This window comes from Capra hircus, chromosome 11 (assembly GCF_001704415.2).
Source record: "Capra hircus breed San Clemente chromosome 11, ASM170441v1, whole genome shotgun sequence".
NCBI classification, from domain to species: Eukaryota; Metazoa; Chordata; class Mammalia; order Artiodactyla; family Bovidae; genus Capra; species Capra hircus.
Window position 1 is genome coordinate 9,620,050 of NC_030818.1, and position 20,105 is coordinate 9,640,154.

The window sequence follows — 20,105 nt, forward strand, 5'->3', positions numbered from 1 at the left end:
ACACAGCCAGTACTCTATGAATGGACTCACTCACTTTTCAACATGTGAGAGAAGCTTGTGACTTAAATAAGCTGTGCTTTGAGGAAGCAAGGACACCTCCCTGTAGAACGAAAGATTCTCCTATAAAGCTGGTTTATAAGGTTGGATTTTCCTCTCCAAGCAGGGGTAAGTACCAGATTTCCTACATCAGTCACAGCACCAATAAGACCATAGAGGGCCTAGGAATTCCCTGGCAGTACAGTTGTTGGGACTCCGAGCATTCTGGGCTGAGGGCCCTGGTTCAGTCCCTGGCCAGGGAACTAAGATCCCACAAAAAAAGGGCCAGAGAGGACTTAATTGCTCAAAATGTTTTGTAATTGCCTTTAGAGCTTGTGGCAATCCCTGTTTCAAGATCTTTAATAAGGACATTAGGCAAATGTTTGTGAGATTGAAATAATGTTTTGTAAGAGTCAGAAGTAACCAAAATCTAAGTCTGACCAGATTGGAGAACATAACATCCAGGGGCTGTTAAAAAAGTTAGAGCCCCTCCTCCAGTCCACTCAAGGACCCTGGTTGGCCCACAGGTCCAGAGAAGGCAGCCAAAGGGGCTCCTTAACCAACTTTTCTACAGGCCTGAGTCTGCCTACAGCTATAGCAAGAGGCCCTGGGACTCTTGCAACTCAGCCTAGCTCATAATAGGCAGCAATTAGGAGCCAACTCTCAGCCTCATGCCCTGGGCAGTGACAGAGGTGGAAGCTATGAAATGAGGTTTCAGAGCCCTTATCTTTGCTATCTCAACATGGCTTTTCTTATGCGGTGCACAAATGGTTTCTGTGGACTACGTACAGACTGAAGGCAGAGAGAAAGAGCAGGGCAGCATGCTTAGAATACGATCTTCTAAAATGACCACTCTTGAGAGTCAAATTAGTAGCCATAATCTGGTTTTTCCACTTGTTCTATCGTTTGCAGACAGCTCTCAGCAACTGACAGTCACAGTATATGTAATAAGCACATTTCCATAAGCAGTGGGTGCCCTGGTAACTTTAGTGGCTATATGTGAAGTAAAAATAAGAACCACCCCCTCGCCCTGGCCAGCTGCCACCTCAGCTCCTGAGTCCAACCCTTGAGCCCACTGCACACAGGGGGCCGCTCACAGTTGCTTCCCGGGGTTCAGAGAGCCCATGTCGATCTCCTGGTCAAACTCCGTACGGATGTCATCAAGCGCGCCGTCATCCCCAAAGGCCCCCCACTCCATATTGATACACATCCGGCCCTCATCGCCTTCCACTGTGTCAATGTGGCGCATCTCTTCCATGTAGCAAGCGTTGCTGCCCGTGCCTGCACAAAACAAGAGAATGCTCAGCACCCGCTCACACTGTCCTCCCCCAGCCCCCAGCCCCCATCTCCCTCTTAAAACTCTGTCCTCAGACCGCTCAGTGTGAATGGGATTCCTCCCTGGAGGCTCCTGGGGCATCTCGACATACTACCCACTACCACCCACAACTCCTCAAGTCCAGGCTTAGCCCTCAAAAGTGACCACACCATTATCTTCTAACAGGAAGGACAAAGGAAGATCCAGGCCATGGACTCCTCCTCTCTTTGCAGCCCACACCCGCCATCCATTGGCCAGCACTGTGTTCACACACCCACAATGCTCACACGCAGTGTTCACGTACCCACAATGAGACCAATCTCACAGTTCTGGTCATCATAGCCACAGGTCATCATGGTCCCAACGGTATCATTCACTACAGCCACAATATCAATATCAAAGTCCTGCAGGGATAAAAGGGGGACTCTAACTTTCACTGTCACAGAAAGACTACAGATGTGAAGAGAAAGAGTAATAAGACACACGGCTCAAGTGCAGGGCTAGAGCTGGAAGTTGGGTCCAGATCCAGTCTAACGACAGCATCTCACTTCCCACCCCACTGGTCTTCATCACAGAGGACTTCCCTCACAGCAGGCCTGCAGTCTAGTTCGCATTACTACGCGAAGAAGAGCCTGTCTTGTTATCATTGTCTTCTTCTCATTCTCTTTCTTCTTTCCTTTCTCTATCTCTCCCTCCCTCCCAGTAGGTCTTGCCCTTCTGTGACTAGACCTTTATCATGTCCTTTCTCTGCCCTATTCCACCCTGATGCCAACATAAATCCCAAACTTCTTATTTGAAAATGAGGGTTTGCTTTCACCAAGGCTAAGATTAGTTGCCTATCATGCTAACCTAAAGACCCCAAAGGCATCTGATCATATATCAGATCACTGGTGTGCTAATTGTCACTCAATATATAGACGTGTCACTGTGCAGCATACCTTAAACTTACGCTTTATTGGGAGCTAACTCTCAATAAAATTGAGAAAAAAAGTAACCCAAAGATTTTGGGGTGACATAACAGAGAAGAAAAGAAAACCTCTCCTTAAGACCCACAAAAAATGCTCATGCCAGTTTGAGGACAGACAAGGCAAGACTTCTGAGTGGACTCAAAAGAATGCAAAGGGCCTCCAGACCCCAAGCCCCGGGATCTCGCTCTGCTGCCCCTACTCACCCCTCTCCTCTGGATGGCCTTCCGGATCAGAGTAACCACATCTTTCCCTTCCACACCACTGGACTTGAACCCCTTGGTCCATGAGACCAGGAAACTCTGGAAAAGCACCAAGAAATATTGATTTCCCACAGAACTCAGTCCGTACTCCTCATCATTAGGAGACCTCTGCCATGGGGCTAAACTAAAGTCATGACTGAATTCATACAGGTCTTCCTATTAGCCTACGAAGGAGAAACTATGTTAGAGACCAAGTAAGGAGGTTAAATGCATGATTTACTATCCCCAAGAAGCAGGCTGTAGAACTGCCAGAATAAGATTCTTGTATCCTAACATTGCAAACTTTCAAGGATGTTTATTATGACACTTTAGAACAAAGGAGTCCCTGACTAATTTCTCACTCTCGTTTCCCTAAGAGGGGTAAGAATAATGTGCAATGTATGTCGGCCTGCATTTAGTCATCTGAGGGGACAGGGATTAAGACTCCCTACTTCTCCAATACCTCTTTACCATCCCTCTCACATACACCTACACACTCCTAGAAGGACAGATCTCCCAATACTCAAACATTGTCCATGCAATCCATCAGAGCAAGCTCCATCACCATAGTAGCAAGTGGCTCAGAGTTCTTTGCAGTCCTCCCAGTCCAAAGAATAAAGCAACAAAAATGTCTGAAGGATTCATCTTACCTCGTCTAGTTTTGTTTGGAGGCAGGGGAAGGAGAAGGTAAAACCCAAAGGGAGCTTCTTATCTTTGATTTGTAGCTTATCCATGAAGTTGGCCAGGCATTCAGCAATGTGATCAAACAGCTGAGGGCACACAACACAGGAAGATGAGCAGGGAGGCAGAAAGGCATAGAGATTAAGAGCATGGACTTTGGGCTCAGAAAGGAACTAGCTTGGCTGAGTACATGCAAGATATGTATCCCTTCTGAAGTTTTAGTTTGTTCCTCTATAAAATAGGGGTGATAACTGGACCTGCTCACAAGTTACCAAAAGGATTAAATAAGTCAACACATATAAGGACTTAATACTAGTTAGAAGAGTCGGACACGACTGAGCGACTTCACTTTCACCTTTCACTTTCATGCATTGGAGAAGGAAATGGCAACCCACTCCAGTGTTCTTGCCTGGAGAATCCCAGGGACGGGGGAGCCTGGTGGGCTGCCGTCTATGGGGTCGCACAGAGTCAGACACGACTGAAGCGACTTAGCCACAGCAGCAGCAGCAGCAGCAGTGATTATTAAATTCTGTCTTCCACTTAGACCATTTATCCAAACCACAATGGGGTTATCAATATAACCACATTAGGCAGGGGAAAATCGCAGTCAAAGCTAATCAGAAAGTCATTGCAAGCCCTAGCAACAGAGTACCCTTTAGTGGCTCTGTCAGAACCTCCCTTGATAAGGATGCACAGCTGATTATCTTACCAGAAATGGCAACCCATCTGACTGCCAACAAGTATTTTAGCAACCCGGTCTCTTGTGACTGGGGGAGGGGATGGGACATTCTCTGTCGGCATTCTATAAATGAACTTAACAAAAGTAACTTTTAGATCTTTCCTCCATTCTAGAAAACCAGTCTTCTGGGGGCAATTCCAAGAAGTTATCTTTGTTTTCTAACTTCAATATGAGAACCTAAGTGAGTTCACAAAGATCACTGAAAAAGAAACAAGGTTTGTGGATGGGCAGCCTCACAATATAACTATTGTAAGCAGGATCCAAAGCTCCTAAGAAAACTTGTAAGCCTAAGAAATTATCCACTTTCAGTTTGTCCCAAAGCCCATAGCCCCTTGGCTTCCTTTTTCCCCATTCAAAATCTTCAAAGAGAAATGGGTGACCCCTTTGACACAGAGGCTGAGGCTAGGAACGATCTGGTGCCAAAAGTAAGCGAAAGTCCAAAAGACTGAGCAGATTCCAAGAGCCAGGTTGACCAGATGGCAAAATCTAAAAGCCAACAGAAGTAAAAGGAAACAATGTTTCTTTTCTTTTCCAGGCAGAAGCAAGGAAGAGTCCACTAGTCCAGGGACTCCCAAAGTGTAGTCCACAGCATCATCATCAAGTCCAAATTTAAACCTCCTGAATCACAAGGTGGTTGTAGAGCCTTCAAAGCAATCCTAAAGCGGTGGTTTGAGAACCATTGCACTAAACCACCAAAAAAAGTATTTGCATTTACAAAGGGACTGAGAGGCTTGGGATGACAGGGTAGGTGAGGAGGTGGCACTGGCCGCCCAGATGTCTGGGGTATGCTCAGTCAGTGGGAGAATCTAGGAAGACAAGGCCAGCCCCTTCTAGAAAGGGACTGGCTCTAACTGAACTTCCCAGTGGATCCTGTCTCTGTCTGAGCATGTGTAAAATTAACCTCAGGTAATGCTGAAACACTCAATTTCCAAGCCAAAACTTTCTCAAGAGTATGTGCTGGGTAATGACAGGGCTCTCTCACTAAGAGGATCCCCAGTGCCTAAGTGCCAACTCCCTTGAGCAGAGATCAAGGATTTTAATGTGGAAATAGGGTTTCTGGATGGATATTCAGCAAGTTCTGTTCTGTTGGCAAGCTGATCAGTGACACAATTTACAATAGGGTTAAACAAATTCCCAGTACCTTCTTCCTGGTACTACAATCAAAATTATCTTTAGTACAATAGTTTGACCCAAAAAAAGGAAGTTACAGAAGCTGTGCAAAGAGATAAGGCCAATCATCAGAGATAGGGGGAGGGTTTGAAGAAAGAGAAATGGTTTCCCCTCTCCCAGCCCTGATCATTGCTCTTTCCAATTGCACTACCCACAGGGGTAGGCAGGAAAAAAAAGAAAGAGGAAGTGAAGAGGCATTAGATAATGTGTGACCCAATACAGTAGCCACTAGCCATCTGTAGCTATTTCAATTAATTAGAATTTTTTAAAAGTCACTTCCTCAATCACACTGCTGCTGCTGCTAAATCGCTTCAGTTGTGTCCAACTCTGTGCAACCCCACAGATGGCAGCCCACCAGGCTCCCCCGTCCCTGGGATTCTCCAGGCAAGAACACTGGAGTGGATTGCCATTTCCTTCTCCAATGCATGAAAGGGAAAAGTGAAACTGAAGTTGCTCAGTCGTGTCCGACTCTTAGCGACCTCGTGGACTGCAGCCCACCAGGCTCCTCTGTCCATGGGATTTTCCAGGCAAGAGCACTAGTCATTTTCAAGTGCTCAATCCTGCAGGTAGCTAGCGGCTGCCTCACAGTATAGGGCAGGTACTGAACAGTTCTACCACATGCAAAGTTCTATTGGACAGTGTTGGGTTAGAGCCTGCAGCTCTTTAAAAGAGAGGAGGAGGAGACCATCTGCTTCCTTTGAAGGAAGACTATCTCCTTTTCTGTTAACTGATGATCTAAGGATAAGATACTGGGAGAAAGAGCTAACACTTTTCTGCTATAAAAAGGCTCAAAGGGCATTATTTTATGAAGAGAGAAAGGCTTTCTTTGTATTATTGGTCTGAGAATCTGCTCACTCCCCTTCTCACAGGAAACACTAAAAAACCTAAACTGGCTGCTATTATAATTTGAAATTCACTGTTCCCAAGTGGAAGTTCGTGGGCCATGAGACAGACTTTGTCCAGGACTCATACTATCTGGGTTCACAGATCTCCAAAAACCTTTGCAAGTTTTGAGTATGGTGATTTGGTCATGGTTTTAACTAAATTTTATTCTTTAAATCCATTGTTTTCCTATAATTAAAGGTTGATAGATAATATCTTAAAAAGAAAAAAAGAAAAGGAAAAGAGAGGGGGTAAAATCACTAATAATTCTACCACCAAAATAGCCACTATGACTTTCCTTCCAATCTTTTTACCAAGTGTTTTCTGCAGTTTTTTTAAAAATATAAATTTATTTATTTTAATTGGAGGCTAATTACTTTACAATATTGTACTGGTTTTGCCATACATTGACATGAATCTGCCACAGGTGTACATGTGTTGCCCATCCTGAACTCCCCTTCCACCTCCATCCCCATCCCATCCCACTGGGTCATCCCAGTTTTCTGTAGTTTTTACGATGATAGCATTCTTTCCCTTCCTTGGGATGAATGAGCACCTGTATTTTCTAGTTTTCATTGTTTCATTTTTATATAGAATTTTTTAAAATCTACTGGAAGCATTTATATTGCAATTGAGTCATAATTTCTTTCAGATGGGTTTCATAGATTCTTTGGACTAACACATTTTGTTTCTGTATTTTGGAGCCAGGTGACCACCTCAGTGGAGCTCAAATCCTACAGTCCCAGAGACTCCCTTGCCCAACCCCAGCATTAAAACAAGGAAAGCAGGTTTTCCCTCAGGGCCGTCCCCAAGGACACACAAAGGGTCTAAAACTCTCTCCCCTACATGTCCTGCTCATCGTCCGAAATTCCCTTTCCAGGAGGTGGTCTGCTGTGGTGGGAAGAACAGTGCATTAGAAGGGAGAAGCTTCTACCTCTTCCAAGCTCTAAGGTTCAAGAGATGACCATGCAAGATGGGCCCCTTGCTTAAATATCACCTCCTCCATTCACACTTTTGTTGAGTACATATTAGGTATAATAAACACAGCAGGAATAGCCAGCACTCAAGAGTGATCCCTATAGCTGTGCAAGTATCCAGGAATGTCTTTGGTGATTCCTCTCCATGAACTGAGAGCAGCTAGAGTAGGAGGAGAAAGAACATCCCAAGGAAGCTTGTGCAGAGTAGCTGAAAGGGGATACCATTGTCCTTGGATACCGAAAAACAGAGAACAATGGCTGAACCTGTGGCCATCACCCACCAACCAACCAGATACTTCTGCTGTGGTGGCAACGAGTGCCCTCTGTAGGAAGGCTCTACTGAGGGAACTGTTGAGAGGGAGAGCCCCCAAGAGTCAGCACTAGCCCCTTTGGGGAGTGCTTTCTACTCTGGAAGCAGGGGCAGGTAGTAGAGACCCTAGACCACCATACTGCCTAATTCCAGGAAGCACCATTCCCACAGACCACATCACGGGGTCTGAAAAGCGGATGGAGCCTCCTAGGGCCGGACAAACACAGGCTCTGGTCATTTGGATCTGGCTTTGTCCCCTGCCTCTGGCCCCTCCCTACCCTGAAATGGCAACTGGGCTCAATCCTTCAAAGCCCAGTTCCACATCTAAAAGCGGACAGAATAGAAGCACCCAGCCTTAGGGCTAGTGTGAGGATAAAAGGAGAAAATCCACACAAACGTGTGTTACTTCCGGTGGGCCGATGTGTGTGTCTTGGTGGTCCAGTCAGATCTGAAGAACTGAAAGGGGAGACCAGGACTTTGATTCCCAGCAAGGATCCGTAACTGAGTACACAGTAGCTGCTCAACACACGTTCGGACACTATCATGATGGCAAGTCCATCCTTGCTTGTTCTCTTCTAGCTATTACTGAGACGACTCTTACTTAGATTTCTTACTGACATTTCTTACTTACTTACTTACTTCTTACTTTACTTACATTTCTTCTCCATCTACTCTTTCTATTTTATGTGGTGAGTACAAAACATGACTTGGGGTCACAGAGATGTGGGGATGACTTAGCATGATTTGGGGCCAGTGTGGAAGTACACAGAGCCCACTGCAGTGCCAGGTAGAAGAGACAGCCCAAAGCTGGGTTTTTTTCCAACAGGCTCCCATCCCTGTGTGTAAAACTTCTTCTGTTTTAGAATGTCAAAAAGAGGGAGAGCAAATAACCTAAAAGGTTAAGAAGCATGTTCCATTTCATGTTTTGCTATGCTAACAACGGCGAGTCAGAACAATCACCGTGACAGGTGGCAGTGTCAAGCCACAATTATGTATTCTCCTGACTTGCTATTCAATGACACCACTAACCGCAGGTATCTGGGTGTACTGGCCCAGCCTCCTGACATCAGACTCCTCTATCACCAGTGCATGCAAGCAGAGCTCAGATGAGACAGAAAGTGAAAATCCCTCCCACTAAAGCGCATCCAGACCCTAGGGTCTCATGCATATGCTCTCTGGCCACAGGGACCTCTCCTGATGGAGGCCCCCACCTAGCCTCCAGGTGTTGAGGGGCATCACCCGGCAAAGAGGGGAGTCAAGGTCTCCTCCCTCCAAGACCACAAAGAAGGAGCATTGTCTGCTCCTGTAGGGCCCAGAGCCCCAGTTGGCGTCATACCTGGGTGCCACTGCCTCGCATGATGTCCTCAGGGATGGCATAGATCTGGTTCTCCATCTCAACCTTCTGGAGTCCATTGTCTGTTACTCTTACCCAAAGCACACGGAAGTTGGTCCCTCCAAGGTCCAGAGCCAGGAACTCTCCATGTTCTGCAGAGAGAAGGGCCACTATTAGTTCAGGAAAGACAAGGTGCAACTGTTTCACACAGACCAAAACTTAAAACCCAAGAATCCTGCCATAAACACTGGTCATCTCTGGATGATGAGATGTGGGTGAAAAAAGTGGGTCTTACTTTTTTCTACACACTTTTATGTATTGCCTTATTCTTTTTCTTAATGCTAAGCACTTGTATATTACTTTTAGGATACACATGAAGAATCAGTTTCCTATCCAATGATGGGGTGCCCACCCCCTCACAAAAGCTGACTATTTCCCAAGGGCTTTCACCCAAGTCCCCACTGAGCTCACAGGGCCCATCAAGTCCTACATCAAGAGACCAGGCCTTGGTTTTCTTCTTCATGCCCCCAGGACACCCAATACACTGCTACAAGCTTGTGGCCCCCCTGGGCCTTTTGCCAAATTGTGATCTTTGAACAAAATGTAGTCTTTAATGCTTGTACACAGTGACAGCAAAATCCCTCGGCAGGAATGAGAGTCACACGAGGGAGTGGAATGGGATCCAGCCAACTATAAGTTAAGAGGCCTCGTAAATAAGTCTAGCAGGTGCCCCCTTCCAAAAAATACCCCAGGCTTACTCAAGTGTGAGAGAATGCCGACCTAAGAGTAAATGAGACAAGAGTCCGGCCACTCAGACAAGCCACAGGGCGGGGGCGAGAGGGGAGCGAGGGAGAATCCACAGACACAAGTGGGTCAAGAGCTCCACGTGTCACGGGAAGGCACAGTCCAGTCCCTCCAGGAAATTAGCAAAGCAGAACAGGAAACATCCGGATTCCAGATGATAACAGGGACTGCGGGGACACACACCATTGTGCGGTGCAGAATGGAAGTGCTGAAGAGGCGCGGAGGCCCGAGCCGGGGCTGGGGCTCAGAGGGCAGGCCAGGACCGGGACAAGGTGGACCTGTCCCCCGAGCAGTCTCCTCAACCAGGCCTGCTCCAGCAGTCTGCCAGTGCCCCGTCACATGCCTTCTGAAAGGATACATGGTTATTTCCGGGATGGGGATTCACTTATTGGCATGTTCGTCAATACTCAGCCCCTCTCCTGATGGGAGACTTGCCACTGAAGTAAGAGAGAATGCATCAGAGGGTCCGGGAAGCACCCTGACTAAGAGAAACAAGGGTTTATTCTGACCCACACGCTCTCAGCAGCAAGGAGTGTTTGGTCCTGAGGAAAGCCGACCTCTGCCCAGCTCCTTGAGGGCACTCACCAACACAGCCCCTCCCATCCAGAGGGGCCGCCTGAAGTGGACATCATGCCCCCGAGATTACATGGGCCTTACCTCCACACAACCCTGGTCTGCTGGTAACAATACATGGGGAGACTGGCTCTGGCGCCCACATTACCCACACCAGAACTCCAGCCACTCTGGGGACATGGCAGATTCCTGAGCCTCTGAGCTTCAGCTGCCTCATCTCCAGAGCAGGAGCTTCCTACCTGATGTGGTAAGGTGAGGGGAAAACCAAGTAACACGCCGCAAGTAGCCAGCACAATACCAAGAACTCAGAACACACTCAATAAGGACTAGAAACCTTCCATGCAGGCTCTTGGCAAACACAGCCTGACACTCACACTTGAGTCCCCCAGGCCCAGCATCAGGGCTGCCTCTCAGAATGAAAAAAAGTGAAAGCAACATCCTGAGGCAAGACTGAAGAAATTTGTCTAAGAAAAGCCACCGAATCTTTGCCAGTGACTTCAGCACGCCTCCTCAGGGAGTACTAATTTTCTGTCCCTTTCCAAGGCATCTCGCGGTCCCCCAGCCCTTCAGCCACCGCTGCTAGATAACTAGGGCAACCTCAACCCCATCTAGAGAGACTGCTCCCCTTGGGCTGTGGCTGACTTTTCCAGGCATACCAGTTCTGAGCCTCCCCTGGTAGTGGGACGTCAGCCAGTTTGTAGGGAGAACTATGTGAGGCTCTCATGGGGGATGAAAAGAAAAATCAAAGATGAATCGCCTGCCTCAGCATTCTGCAGCCCAGGATACATGAATCTGCTGAATCGGCGACCGTGGGGGATTGAGGCGGCCGAGGCTGCCCCTGGTTGGTCACGATTCAAGGCTAGCCCAGCTGGATTCACTGGAGGGGACAGCTCCATCAGGAATGGTGCTTTTTGCAGTATTTGCTGATGGACTGTAGGGAAATCACAAATAATAAAGTACTGCTGATAAATCCATTCCCAAGAAGGAATGTCATTCTTTTCAGACTCCGCCAGATCAGACATTCCTCTTCATCTCTCCTGCCTGATGCCCCTCCGCAAACACGCATAATCACAACTAACACAGCCGAAGGCTTCAGTCCTTCCAGAGTCCAGTATCTCTGAGACAGGCCCAGCATCATGACGCCTGGAGCTAAATTGTAAGGTGACCCCTTGAGACAGTGAATGGACCCCTTCCCTAGTGCCTACCTCCCCACTATGCATGAGCTGCTTACACCGAGCAGCAGCAGGCTTTGTTTTGAATTCCAGCTCGCTGCTTCAGTACCTGTATGGACTCTCTGAGCATGTCACCTCGCCTGCAGAACGGGGCTCATAATGCTGACTCTCCCAGGGCTCATGAGCTTACACAAAATACAGAGCACATTATAACGGAACATACAGGTCCAGAGTAAGCCATCGATCGGCAGTTACTGCTATCACTGTCATTGCTTCTTTGATTATGCAGCTCCTCTCTCCTAGTTCTCAGCCCCTCTAATTCTTGCCTACTCCTGTCCTATTCCGGGCCCAAGTCCTACCACCACTGTTTGCCTTCCAGGACATCCTAGAAGTCCAGAGCAGAGGGTATGTGATGTGGTATGAAAGGGGACAGTATCTGCGGGTCTGAGACAGTCAGACTGGCTGGGCAGAAGCAAGGCTCTGGAGCAGAAGAATCTACAGGAGAAACATATAGCTGGTTTCTTTTTCTTTTTTTTTTTTGAAGGTTTTTTGCAAGCTGCTTTATTTACAATGCCAACTTTAAAAGTCACTGAACTAAAATTAACTGGACAATAAACTAGGCAGAAATAGCTTTACAAAAAGGGAAAGCCCCAAATGCCACTTTCTATAGGGAACCCACAGTTCAATTTTATTCAGAGCAAAGAAAAGAAACTTTCAATCATACTAGAAGAAACTGGGCCTTAAGTTTGGGAACTGTACTGAAACTACACATGCAATGAGGACAACATTCTGCTAATACAGTTGACTTGCTGCTGCATTTGTTGACTGTTTTTCTAATGTTAACAATTATAAGCTAAGCAGTGCAACTAGTATTTGGAATAATCCTTACAGTGTTACAGCGTCAGACACGAAATTCCACTTCTCCTCATACCACTGGTTCTCTTTGCGTACCTGGGCTTCCTCTTCTTCAGTAAAATCATTTTTGATATTGAATGTCTTTCGAATCTCCTCAGGAGTTTTGCCCTTGATCATATTAGCAACAGTCTTGCAGGTAACATCAAGCAAACCTTTGATGTCTAAGTAGTTTGCTGCCAATATAAGCTCAAAGAGTGTCCCTTGGTCAACTTTCAGGAATTCTTGATCCCAAGCAAGTATATCATCTGTTCGTTTCTCTTTGTTCTCATCATCCTCAGGAGGAAGAGGATCATCCTTGTGGTGGGTGCACCACTGAATGGCCTTTTTTAATATTGCTGCATTAACATTTGGTAAGGGGACTGGATCATCATCTCCTTCATCATCCATTCCCAAATCTTCCAACACAGTCTTGATGGTCACAGACTGTTGTGCAGTTTCAACATCAACTTCAAATATCTCTCCATCAGAACTCTCCAGCTTAATTGAAGGCATGGTGTTAGGTCTCAAGGAGATGGCGGGCCGGAGGCTGAAGTGAGCAGGGCGACGTCGTCAAACAGCAAAACTGCAAAGCGGAGAACCAAGGCCACTACAGCCTAGCTGGTTTCTTCAGTACACAGCCACAGGGCGTAGGGCCCAGTGAGGCCCAGCAAGATTATTCTGCTGAATGATTATATTTGGTGTATGAGGCAACGGATTAAGAAAACATCTCATATTTCATTTGCTTATTGACGGTTCATTTGTTAAACTAAATATTTAAGATCCTAAGATCAGAGGTAAGATTTACTTTATTGTTAAGCAAGTTGTTATGTCTAGAAAACAATTTTAACATCTGATTTTTAAAATGTTCAAACAGTACAAACGTGGGAAAAAATGAAAAGCAGATATCTCTTTTCTTCTCCACATCCCCAAAGTAACCATTATTATTGTTTCTTGAGCGTGGGCTCAGTCATTTCAGTCATGTCTGACTCTTTGGGACCCTGTGGACTGGAGCCCACCGCGCTCCTCTGTCCATGGGATTTTCCAGGCAAGAATACTGAGTGGGTTGCCATTTCCTTCTCCAAGTTAGGTTGGACATTTTGAATTACTGACTGGCAGTGTAAATTCTTTTTTCTGTGAATTTTCTACTCACATGTCCTGCCTCTTATACATATATATTCTTTATTTTATTAATAACTTAAAAGAGCTCTTTGTATATTAAGAAGAATAGTTTCATTGGTTGTATATCTGCAAATTTTTTCCAGTTGGATGTTTGCATTCACTCTCCTTTATAAGTCTCCCTCTCCAGTTACTTCTAAATGGTGTCACCACCACTACAAAAAAATCAAAGAAGCAAGGTTCTACTATAGGTTTATTTGAAAGGTCAAATTCATCTTAAACTTTCTTATGTGACTTTTTTGAAAAACTGAAGCCCAGAACCTTGCCTTTACCTCTGGTCTCTGGGACACAGCTTGGACTTCCCTACTTGCATCTGAATTATTGTGGTAATAAAACAATGAAAAGACAGAGGCAGGTGTGGAGGAGATTCAGTCAATTTAAGGCCCAACATGTCGATATTTTTAATAGAAGAGAAATTTGTTAAATGATGTTTATAAACATAATCTCATTAATCATCAATGACCCCCATTTCCAGATAAGAAAACCAAGGCTCAAGTCAAGAAAAACTAAAACCAACATTTAAATTCAGGTCTAGTTTTCCAGCAAAGTTTTCTGTTGTAGTGAGCAAGGAGGCTGCTCATGAGAAAATTATAAATCCTCAAATAAGGAATTATTCACTACTGGGGCTCCCCTGGCGTTCCAGTAGTTAGGGCTCTGAGTTTTTGCTGCTGAGGGCCTGGGTTCAATCCCTGTTTGGAGAACTAAGATCCCACCAGCTTCCTGGCATGGCCAAAAAAGCAGGCGGTGGGCAGGGGTGGGAGGGTGCGATTCTTCATTATCAATGCCAAAAGCAGAGGTTGCCACGGGCTCTAAGCTGGCCTGGGTGGCAAAGGAAGTGAGAGTGTGGCTCAGAAGTTGAGTCACTTGGTTAAGATCATTCAGGGGTAAAGGCCTGCTGGATTTGACCCCAAGTTCATCTGACCCCAACACCCACGCCGGTTCCTACGCACCTCACCCATATTTCTCATGGCGCTACTTCCTTGGAGCTGAGGATTACCTGATGCAGAGTCCAAGAAGGAAGCAATAAGCCATCAAGTGTTGAAAAAGAAAGCAAAAACACCCTTATCTCTACCAGTAACTTGGCCCATCCCTCTGGGCCTAATGATCTCAAAACTGAGTGGGAGGTGGCAGACAGACATCCACTGGTGAGAGGTGACACACCCCTGTCCTTACAGGAACCCAGGACCTACTAAAGCTTTCTGAGGCAGGTGTTTTCGCTAGCCGCAAATTGGTGCTGTCTCATACAATTATACCAAACCCCTGTTCCCAACTTACTGGACACTCCCCAAGCCCTCTCTGATGAAGAACCTCCTAATTAAGAACATGCTGCTCCAAAAACAGACAAAAGAAGGGGTAACAACCTTCTATCAGAAGAAAATAACTCACAGTGAAGAGGAACAGGCCAGGCTTCCCTGCTCCTGAGCCCTGGTCCAGTGGTTGAGCCTGTCCTGCAATGCAAGGCATGCAGGTTCGATCCCTAGTCAGGGAACTAAGATCCCACATGCCATGGGGCAACCAAGCCCGGGCACTCCAGAGCCCAAGCACCGCAGCTGGGAAGCCTGCACACCACAATTACTGAAGCCCAAGGGCCACAACTAGTGAGTCCATGCGCCACGGTGAACAGTCCTGCATGACACAATTGAGACCTGATGTGGACAAATCAATCAATAATAAAAAAAGGGAACTAGCAATAGAATATCAGGTCCTACCACCCTCCATCAAACTGCCCAGTGGTTTAAGATTCAAGTTGTTCCCTCTGGCAGAGTTTGTTTGCTGATTCATTCCCCATCCTGGATTACCACTGTGCCCACTTTCAGTGAGTGTTAGTCACTCAGTCATGTCTGACTCTTCATAACCTCACGGACTGTGGCCCACTAGGCTCTTCTGTCCATTGGATTTCCTAGACAAGAATATTGGAGTGGGTTACCATTTCCTTCTGCAGGGGCTCTTCCTGACTCAGGGATCAAACCCAGGTCTCCTGCACTGCAGATGGATTCTTTACCATCTGAGCCACCAGGGAAGCCCCACTTTCACTGAGGTTCTTATCAAACACATAAGGTCAGCAAGATAAAGGGATTTCAATTTCTCCTGGGAACTCACCCATCCTAGGGAAAGTCTGAAGAGGACTAAAAACGGCATCTGAGTAACTAATGGCCTGAATGTGATACTCACCATCATCTTGGCTGATGGGACATCAGTAATGTGTTTGAGCAGGCCATATCTTCTGCATTGTTCAAGTCACCCACTCCCAATGTCCACGTAATTTGTGAGGGGTGAGAGCCAGTTGAATTTCCCAACAGTTTATTTTCAATCACTAGGTACTTGCCACTAATTAAAATAGGTCACCACCTGCCCCTCCCATAGGGAGCTCAGAGCAGTTTGCCAACCAGTGCATAAAGGGTGGCTTGCAAATAGAACTGGTCTGGTTTTGTTCTGAATTTTTAAGTAGCAGTACCCTTTTGTCCAAGGCAACTGTGTTCAAAAGCGGTAATGCCCTGCCTTGTGAAGGCTGAAAACTGGGCCTACCTCCTGACCCTGGGGCTTCCTCAGATGACTAAATGGACTTCTTCAGAACCACAAGCTCCAGAAGCCTTCTTTAAATAAGTAGCTTCAATGCAGCGTTCCCAGAGCTCTGAGGATCCTAGAAGGTGGCATGGTGCCGTGACGGTCTACTCTAAGAATGTATGGCATGGACTCCAGTTGAGATGACAACTCAATTTCCAGGTCTTGGATATGTAAGCCGGCAAAACTAACTTTGCCAGACAAACGTTTCAAGGCACGGGTTTCCTACATACCTGGAAACACCACAGTCATTACCACATCTGGCAGTCTCTTTTTAAGTTCCAAGATTTCAGATACTCCATTATAGCACACCAACAGGATGCTGAATGCAAAAATGTACAAATAGAGAAACATAAACCTGCTCTAATTAAAGGGGCCTGGAGCACATAACACCTTATAAGTGCCCCCCAGAACTCCCAAAACACCATTAGGAAGCACCACTCTGGTACTTTTATACTCAGGAAATGTTTCTTAAGGAACTCAGAGCTGTTATAGTAGTTCCACAGATATGAAACCACTCTTCAAAGGATTAAAATATGATTGCTACAATACTGTGTAGGCATTGAGTATGTAAAGGTTTTCAGGCAGGCCAACCTGGGTTCAAATCCCATTTTAACATTTAGCCATATTATTAGCCATATAATTCAGCAAATTATTAGAAATCTGACATTGGGATTTCACCATCTGTTAAAAAGGGATAGTAATAATATCCTATCTAGCCAGGACCTCCTCATCTCTCCCTAGGACACAGGGACAAAGACACACAGACACATACAGTTTTTGGTCAAGGATCAATGCAATGAAGGCATAAGGTGTACATGTAAATGTTTAATAAACTCTAGTTATATTATTATATGACTATATGGAGGCTAATGAATGCAATCTTCATTTTATATTGTAGGTGCCATATAAATCCGCTTATTAAGCTGCATGTATGAAAGCTATCGATCTATGTCTTCACTACACAGCTGTTGATACAATGATGAGTAACCAAGATAAGAGCTCCTTACAGGGTTCCATGCCAGCTTCCAGGCACCCTATCACGTCTAGTCTCTCTTTATCACATCATGTGCTTGCATTATATAACCCCATATCACTGAGTAATCATTTCATCTGTTCAAGCCTTATGTCCCCAGGATAATTTTCACTCTTCAAAGATGGGACACAAGGTAGTTCAGCACACTGCTGCCCCATAGAGGACCAGACTCAGTGAAAATGAACTCTATTAAATGAACTGAATAGCTAGGCCTAAGTTACTAACACAAGAATGAATGCATTGTGCTAGCAATGTTGGGGGCAGATAAGCGCAGATGCAGCACCAGCGGTACGCCTAATGGCCCAGGCTTTGAAACACAGCTGGCTGGTTCAAATCCCAATGCTTCAGTCTGCTCACCATGCAACTTAGATTAGCTGCCTAATCTAACCTAGTTTCTTCATCATCGTCATCCTCATTCCCTGCTCTGGAGGGAATTAAGTCTAGCTAGGGGATGGCTTAGACAGTAAAGAATTGGCCTGCCATGAGTTTGACCCCTGGATCAGGAAGACCCCGTGGAAAAGGGAATGGCTACGCACTCCAGTATTCTTGAAGCTTCCCTGGTGGCTCAGATGGTAAAGAATCTGCCTGCAATGCGGGAGACCCAGGTTTGATCCTTCAGTTGGGAAGATCCCCTGGAGAAGGATTCTATGGACAGAGGAATCTGGCAGGCTACAATCTATGGGTTTGCAAAGATTCAGAAACAACTGAACAACTAACACTTTCAATTTTTCAGAGGGTAGAGATATACTCAAATAAGCAATTCACAATTCAGGTAAGTGGGGAAGTATCAAAAGATCAATACAGCAAAACCTTCATCTTACTCCGCCTTGTTGTTTGGTTGCTAAGTCATGTTCGACTCTGCAACTCCATGGAGAGCAGCAGCCCAGGCCTCCCTGCCCCCTCTGTCTCCCAGACTTTGCCCAAGTTCATGTCCATTGAGTCAGTGATGCTATCCAACCATCTCATCTACTCTGCCTTAAGACATCCTTGTATCTAAACAAACTTGCCAAGACAAGGAGGGCAATAAAGACACACTACAAAGGTTGCTTGTTTCTAAGTTGGAATGCTGGGGTAAAAAGAACTTGCTAAAAATGTAAATTATTTAACAAATAATTAATTGGAATGCTGGAATATTTGTAGATTTTTAGTTGGGTTCTACTTGAGCTTCTGATTATAATGGTACAAAGCAAATCCATGTTTATGGTCAATTTTAAAAGCTAATAATTTGAAATGCTTTAGAAACTTCTGTTCAGCAACTTGAGCCAACGTACACATGAATCTGTGGCCTTGGAGTCAAGACTACCTGTGCTTTAAGTCCAATTCTGTCACTAACTGGACTCGGGTGACTCTGGCAATCTCTTTTAGCCTTAGCTGTCTTATTTTTAAATTGGGGATATCTCTCTTGTAGACTTTGCATGGAGCATAAAATAGATTGTTTACATAAACAGACATCATGGGTGATCATTAAATGATATCAATTATTCTTGCATTTCTTCTCAAGATGAAACTGCTCCTGAAAACCATATCCCTGTGAGGCATGTAGTAGGTCCCAATCGGGCTGTATTTGGGGCTATTATCTCAGTCACATGCACAGCCAAGCTTAGGTTAGGGCTGCCTACTGCGAGCTCAAGATGGTGAGATTCCTGGCAGATACAAATAAATAAAACACTTTCTCTATTCAACTCTGCACTGCCAAAAGCAAAACAGGTAGGGGGAGTTACAGACAATAATTATTGGGGCAAGTGGAACTCTCATACAGCATTGGTGGGAGTGTAAAAGAGCTTAACCACTTTGGAAACCAAAATTCAAACCATTTTGGTCCAGGAGTTTCTTATGAATTAAACATATCCCAAACCCTATGATCCAGAAATTCCACTCTTAATTGTTTACTCAAGAAAAGGAAGAAAATGGAAACATTTCCACACAGAGGCTTGTGCAATAATGTGTATAGTAGCTTTCATCACCTTAGGGGAAAATTGGAAACAGCCTAGGTGTCCATAGAATTCATGTCATATAGGACTCCAATCACCCTAGAGAATCAGCAACCAAAAAGGAACTACTGATATACACAACATGGATAAAGCCTGCATTGCGATGGGTAAACGAAGCCTTGTGTAAAGAGTAACTACTGTATGATTGTATACAAGGGAAGTTCTAAAACAAGAAAAACTAGTAATACATGTGGATTTAAAACAGGGACTGCTTCTGGGGGTTGGGGACAGGAGCTGCCTGGGAAAGTGCACCAGGGAACTTCTGGGCTGATGGTAATGTTTTCTATCCTGACAGATGTTGTATTAAATAAGTATATGTATTTGTCAGCTCATCATATGATATTGAAGGTTTGCATCTCGTATGAAATTTTACATCGAAAGATAAAAGAGCAACATAGACCTCTAGTTAATAATGAGCACGCTGAGGTTTTTAGGGTTGAAATGAACTTATTTCTGCAATGCACTTTGCCATGCCTCAAGTAAAGCAAGCTAGACTGAGAGACAAAAGGATAGAGGAATGTGATAAAACAGATTTGGTTAAAATATAAATGTAGACTCTAGGTAGTCTGTATATGGATGTTCATTATATTGTTCTTTCAACTTCCTAAAACTGTCTTAGAGAAAAAAAAAAAATCAGGAGCATTTTTCATATATATATCCTGCTGACACCAAATTTAGTCACCAAGCAAGATATTTTTGCTATTGTTTAGTTGCTAAGTTGTGTGACCTCGTGGACTGCAGCGTGATAGGCTCCTCGGTCCATGGGATTTCCCAGGCAAGAATACTGGAGTGTGTTGCCATTTCTTCCATCAAGAGATCTTCCCAACCCAAGGATCAAATCCTCATCTCCTGCATTGGCAGACAGATTCTTTGCTACTGAGTCACCAGGGGCAGACCACAATCCACAGGGTTCCAAAAGAGTCAGACACAACTTAGCAACTAAAACAACAAAGATATCCTTGGATCATTTATAAATATTTCATTTTTATCTGTCCCAACTATGTTTCTTTGCACTGCATGGTCTACACAACCTATGAAGCACAGATACTTTTGAGTCAGCTGCCACGGGGTTCTGGCTGTTGACATTCCCTTCCTTTTCACAGAGAACTCAAACAATAATTTAGAGGTTCTTTTTTCTTGTGTGTAATGGAGGCCTCCATCATAAATGAATGGCCTGACACTTCCTGAAGTCTCTCCCACATTCTCTTACCAGGCCTCTGATTACCATTACATAGCTGAGACCTGAC

General features: G+C 45.2%; 1 protein-coding gene and 1 pseudogene across 1 annotated transcript in view; both read right to left on the reverse strand.

Annotated features, from left to right (window-relative positions):
* HK2 (hexokinase 2) overlaps nucleotides 1–20,105 on the reverse strand; it is a 65,874-nt gene that overhangs the window by 17,174 nt on the left and 28,595 nt on the right. Inside the window, exons 3-7 of the mRNA XM_018054976.1 lie at nucleotides 8,654–8,802; nucleotides 3,209–3,328; nucleotides 2,523–2,618; nucleotides 1,656–1,755; nucleotides 1,134–1,317 (exon numbers count right to left, since the gene is read on the reverse strand). Of these exons, the coding sequence (XP_017910465.1) occupies nucleotides 1,134–1,317; nucleotides 1,656–1,755; nucleotides 2,523–2,618; nucleotides 3,209–3,328; nucleotides 8,654–8,802 (649 nt within the window). The remainder of the gene's footprint in view (nucleotides 1–1,133; nucleotides 1,318–1,655; nucleotides 1,756–2,522; nucleotides 2,619–3,208; nucleotides 3,329–8,653; nucleotides 8,803–20,105) is intronic.
* Nucleotides 11,861–12,635, reverse strand: LOC102191709 (annotated as a pseudogene).